This window comes from Pteropus vampyrus, unplaced genomic scaffold (assembly GCF_000151845.1).
Source record: "Pteropus vampyrus isolate Shadow unplaced genomic scaffold, Pvam_2.0 Scaffold212, whole genome shotgun sequence".
Lineage (NCBI taxonomy): Eukaryota > Metazoa > Chordata > Mammalia > Chiroptera > Pteropodidae > Pteropus > Pteropus vampyrus.
Genome location: NW_011888993.1, coordinates 525965 through 531838, shown reverse-complemented (window position 1 = coordinate 531838; position 5874 = coordinate 525965). Strand labels below are relative to the sequence as shown.

The following is a 5874-nucleotide window of genomic DNA, read 5'->3' as shown; positions in this document are numbered from 1 at the left end:
CTGAGGCCAAGTCCCAGCCCTGCAGCCAGGAGGGGGACAGCGCAGGTGAAGACCCCCGAGGCCGATGGGACATCTAAGTGCCAAGAGGGGCTAGCGCGGCGGGCGGCGAGTGACACCCTGCAGAGCCTCGAAATGTAGCCGAGTGGGGACCGGGTGGGCATGTGGGGTGCTGGGAGGGAGGCGGTGGTCAGCTGGAGCTTTGATGGGGGGTGGGTTGCGGCAAAATCAAGGGGTGGGGATTAGGGAAGGTGACCCCACGCCACCCCCAAACTCCAACTATTTTTCTCCCCTTTCACCCCGCCTCCTGTGGTATCACTCATTCGTGTTTTGATGTAAATGCCTCATGTTTTACCTACAGTCTTAAATATTTTGTATTTCTACCTGTAGTAGGGGAAACAAACGCTGCGGGGCCCACAACACGGGTCTAGCCAGGGACTCGCCGCCTGGGGCCTAGGGTGAGGCCGCTACTCCTGTTCAACTGGAATCATCAGGAGCCTCGGCTGACAGGAGTGGGTGGTGAGCACCCTTCCCTGGCTGCATTGGCTGGGGCTCCTGGGGGCTGTCCGAGCCAGTCCCCCACCTGCCATATGGAGGCGGAGGGGTCCCCTGGGCAGAAAGAACCCCTGGCAAATTGCACGGCGACAGGAAAGAAGTAGTACTCACCTGGGGGCAATTTGCCCCTCGCAGGTGACATGGTGCAATGTCTGGGGACATGTTTGGTTGGGGGGCAGAGCAGGGATGCAGCTTCACATCCTATAGGAACAGAACGTCTCACCACCGCAGAGAGGGGTGGGCCTGGACGCCCACGCTTCATGGGTTTGCTTCTTCCGGATATTTTACGTAAGGGGAGTGATGTAGTGTGCGGCCTTGTGTCTGGCCTTTTTCACTCGGCACGTTTTTAAACTGAGGTATATAACACATCGCATTCGTTTCAGGTGTATGACCTAATGATTCGCTATTTGTCTAGTTAACATCCATGCATAGTTACATTTTTTTCCTCGTGACACAGAGAACTTTTAAGATCTACTGGCTTAGCGACTTTCAATATATAATTCTGTACATCGCATCCCCAGGACTTATTTAGGACAGGAAGTTTGTACTTTTTGACGCCCTTCGCCCATTTCCTAACCCCCGCCCCCCCGCGGGTTTTTGTATCTATGAACTCCTTTTGTTGTTTTAGATCCCACATGTTTATAAAGGTCCTTCACCACTTTTAATTTTAATGAGATTCCAAAGAAGTAGGTAGGTGATACAAGTGGGGAAACTGAGGCACTGGATGGAAATCCAGTGTCGCATCGTGGCCGAGCTGGGATTGTGAAGCCCGGCGGTTTAGCTCTGGGCCCCCCGCGTTCTCTGCCAGCTGTAATAGTGAAAGACACGGCGGGAAACGGGGCGGGAGTGCCCCCTCCCGCGTCTCCCGCCCCCGCCGGGAACTACAGCGCCCAGCGTGCCCTGCGCGGCTCCCGGCCGGACTACAACTCCCAGGCTGCCGCGCGGCGGCGGCAGCGGGCGGCGGGCGCCATCTTGGTCGGCGGCGCAGATTGAATGAGCCCGCCGAGCCGCGGCCGCCGTCCAGAACCGCGCGGGCCCCGAGCCGTCGCCACCGCTGTCGCCGCCGCCGCCGCCGCTATGGCCACGCCGCTCTCCGGCCGCGCGGGCGGGCCCGCCACACCGCTGTCGCCCACGCGCCTGTCGCGGCTGCAGGAGAAGGAGGAGCTGCGCGAGCTCAATGACCGCCTGGCGCACTACATCGACCGCGTCCGCGCGCTCGAGCTCGAGAACGACCGGCTGCTGCTGAAAATCTCCGAGAGGGAGGAGGTGACCACGCGCGAGGTGGGCGCGGGCCCCGCTCTGGGGCCACGGACGGTCCCGGGGGGCCGGGGCGCCGGAGCGAGGGGTGCAAGGTGGGGAAGGCCCCGCCCACCGACGGTCCCGGGGGGCCGGGGGTCTGAGCGAGGGGTGCATGGTGGAGAAGGCCCCGCCCACCGAGGGGTCCGCGGGGGGGTTCGTGTATCCCCTGAGGAGTGCAGTCTGCTACAGACTAGTCCTCTGAGAGGTCCCCAGGGCCCGGGAGGGTGTTCCAGAGTGAGAGGGGTACGCCCCGCCTATCAAGGATTTCGAGGAAATTTGGGGAGCCCTGATGACGGGGGTGTGGGCTAGGCGAGGCCCCGCCTCTAAAGGAGTCATGGGGAGCATACGGGGGTGCGTTTGGGTGTTCGGGTGTCCCGGGAGAAAATCGAGGGCGGTTCCCTGGTCTTCGAAGAGACTGGGAGACTCAGTCCCGTGAGGGGCTCTTGGGAGGAACCGAGGGTTTCACGGGGGGTGGTCTCTGGGCGAATCACGTGGTCTCAGTTCCCCGTGGAACTTTGCAGGGGTCCGGCGATGAGTCCTGGGGAATTCCAGGACCGTGTTGGGGGTTGGGCAGTAGGGTCCAGGTCCTTCCCCGGCCTGGGGGTAGAGTGGGGTTCGAGGGGAGGGGGGCTGCCGCTTCGGGAGTCGTCGCGGGTAATTTACGAAGCCATTGGATCGCGCAGACTGTTGGGCAGGAGCCTGGTAGGCCCTGCCCCCTGCCCCACACTCGGGGTGCGAGGGGGTGCGAGGGGAGGAGAGGCGAGGTCTTAGGGAACCAGAGGGAAGTTATGGGCTCCTAGTGGGGCCCCGGCTCCACTGCAGACTGGAGGGTGAAGGGGCTGGGTCAGCCTCGCCCTCTAAGCGGGGTGTGAGGTCCCCATGTTGCCCTGGGCGGCCCAGGCGGGGTCTCCCGGGCTGGGGACTGGTTGCCAGCCCAAACCCCTGCCCTCTCCCCTCCCTCCCACTGGCCTCGTGCAACTCAAGGGCAGGACCTCGGAAGAAGGTGGGGGTAGTGCCCAGCATGTGGTTCCCGGGGTTTCTGGAGGGAGGTCGTGGGCCTGCACAGCTGCTCTGAGCCTCGCCTTCCGCATCGGGAGAATGGACCAAATGGCGGACTTCTAGAGGCCACGTGCCCTCTGCCCTCTGTGTGACCTTGGGTAAGTCACTCAACCACTGCGTCTCATTGCCTCTTCAGCGAAGTGGAAGTGTCAATACCCACCTTTCCGGCTTGTGCTCGGAGCCGCCGTGATTTAATGTCCTTTGTGCAGAACAAAGGCAGTGGACTGCTGGCGGTGCCCAGAGGGAGTGCTCATCTGGGGCCTGTTGTCCCCGTGAAACAGCCACGGGGGACGGGGAGGCTCGGGGAGTGCGGCTCGGGCGTTGGGGGAGGAAGCGGGTCCCATGTTTGGGGGTGCTGTTCTAGGTTGCTCTGGATCGGATTCATACGTGGGGTCCAGACTGCCCTTAATCTGTGTGACCTTGGGCAGGTCACTCGGCCTGTTGGAACCTCAGCTTTGTCATCTGTATATGGGGCTAGGATTGTCCCATGCAGAGCGTGGCCACCTGCCTCAGCAGTGTGTGTCCCCAGGGTGCCGGCCCAGTTCCTGCCCAGTGGGCTGGTTAGTGTGCCATGTTTGAGCTGGTGTCCTGTCTTTCCTGCGACCTCAGTTGTCCCACCTGCAGCTGGGGTGACGGGGTGGTCACATGGAGGGGTGTGCACTCGCCCTGTCTGTTCTGGACCTGGCTTATTTTTCCGCTGCTGGGGCTTGTTGGAAGGCGAGCTGACACTCTGGGGGAGGGAAGGCTGTGTGTGTGGGGGTCGGCCTGCCCCACTGTGAGCTCAAGGGCCTTTGCAGGGGTGGGGGCTCCAGGCAGACAGATGTGTTCTCGGCTGGAGCTAGGGTGTTCCAACCCGCGTGTTCTGCTGGTGCTCCCTGCGTGTTCCGCAGGTGCTCCCTGCCGCCTGCTGGGGAGGGGGTAGATGCCCTCTTAACTGCTCAGAGAGGGAGCCGGCTACCTGCTGGGGGGAGGGGCCGGGAGCAGTGGGGGTGGTATTGTGGGTGTGACCTGGAAATGGCCTCGGGCTACACTGGGGCCCAGGCTTCTGCCAGTAAGGCCACAGGCTGAGGCAGTCCTGGCCCCGCTGGCCAGAACTGGGTGGTGAGTGGGTGGGATGCACTGGGAGAGAGGTGGCCGTGCTGCGCCCCGGTGTGGTCACGTGACCTGTGCAGCATCTTCTCACCGGGGTGATCCTGCCCTCTGGAGGGCACTAGATGGTGTCTGGAGACACTTCTGGTTGTCGTGACTGGGGTGCTCCTGGTGTTAAGTGGGGGGGCAGGGATGCTGCTCAGCACCCCACAGTGCCGGGATGGCCCCAGATGCCATTAGCGTTGGGGCTGAGAAGCCAGCTAAGGAATGCTCTGTAGACGCCGTTTAAAGTGTTTGAAGCACACCACACGCTCGTGAAAACCCCAGCAACTCAGGTGCCTGAGTAAACTGCGCCCCCCCTGCCCCCCGTGCCCATCTCACTCCCCCGTCCCACCCTCGCACGGACCCAGCCCCGGACATTCCAGGTCTTTCCCGTTGGACTGCAGACACGTCCTGGGCAAGCTGGCACTACACACATTCCTGCGGGGGTTCTGGAAGGTGGGGGGCGGGGCGCTGGGACAGGGCTTCTCCAGGGAGCACCCCCATGGGTGTTAAGTTCCTGCAGGCTTCGGTTTCTTTTCTCTTCCCTCCCAGGTGTCCTGTTGCTGTTGGGGTGGGAGGGGGGCTCCCCAGATGGACCCAGAGAGGAAGGGCTGGACTATGTCTGCCCCCCAGAACCTGTGTTTGGGTTTTACCTGTGGAGTCACGGTTCCGTCGGGTGATTTTTCTCCCCCGAGGGATGCAGGCGACAGGAAAAGGTCACCTCAGGTTATCTGTACCCTCCGCCAACCCCAGGCCACTCTGTGCTCACACATTTGTTGAGATTCGCACACTTGGCACTTGTGCAAGCTGTGAAAGACAAAGGGCGCACACTGTCCTCACCCACGGTGGCGCCCCAGGCTTCTGCAGTGACGGCCACAGGTGCAGGGAGGCGCGGGCCTGCGGGCAGCAACTGTCGATGTCCGAAAGAAACGGCCGTCTGTCCTCTAGACGACAGGTTTCTAACGCGCCCCGGCGCCGTGGGTCCCGGTCGGCAGATGCTTTCTGGGGAGGGCCGGGTGGTCTCGGTCATGACGCCTCAGCGCGGCTGTCATAGTGGCAGAGCTGCCACAGCCGGCACGCGGAGGAGTGCGCCAGCCTGCGTGCCGGCGAAGCTTCGCTTACGCTCACTGGAGCGGGGATTCGCGTAATCGCCTGTGTCACAGAACATCTTTCTTTCCCTTGGCCATTTAAAAATGTTGAAGCCATCCTGGGCTTCCAGGCTGGACAAAGACGAGCAGGGGCCCAAGTCTACAGACCTGGCAGGAGATGACGACCTTATTGCCCCACACGCGCACACACACCGGAAACACCTGGAGGGGTGCACGTGCTTTAAGCTGCCCAGGCGGGTCTGCTGCGCCCTCGGCCGTAAGCAGCTGCGGACACACGTGAACGGGACGATGTGTGTTTAATTATTCCGCCTTCTTTTTAGGCCGGTTTTAGATTTGCAGGAAAACATCAGCGGTAGTCAGAGGCCCCGGGCACCCGACCCAGCCCCCGCCCGGTTTACATCGTACGTCAGTGTTTCTCAGCGTCGACCTGTCATCCTTAGCTCACACCCACACTTCGTTCAGATTTCCTTAGCTTTCCTGAGGTTCCAGGACCCCTCGTGACAGCTGTCACATCTCCTTGGGCCCCTGCCGGCTGTGACAGTGTCCGACACATCCTCGTGTTTCATGCCCTGGGCATGGATGCCTCTGCTGGGGTCGCTTGGTGTTTTCCTTACGGTCAGGCTGCCACAATGGGATGAGTAATATTTTAACGAAATATTTTTAAGAAATTAAAGTCAGTATAAAAAATCCACAGTGACCAAACATCTAAAACTTAAATCCAGTG

General features: G+C 61.3%; 1 protein-coding gene across 2 annotated transcripts in view; it reads left to right on the top strand.

The window, feature by feature from the left end:
* The first annotated feature begins 1510 nt into the window (after positions 1 to 1510).
* Positions 1511 to 5874, top strand: part of LMNB2 (lamin B2) — a 17733-nt gene continuing 13369 nt past the window's right edge. Inside the window, exon 1 of one of the 2 annotated variants that reach the window (XM_011372642.2) lies at positions 1511 to 1833. In XM_011372642.2, the coding sequence (XP_011370944.2) occupies positions 1546 to 1833 (288 nt within the window). In that variant the 5' untranslated portion in view covers positions 1511 to 1545. The remainder of the gene's footprint in view (positions 1834 to 5874) is intronic. The other variant, XM_011372641.2, reaches the window with a different exon arrangement.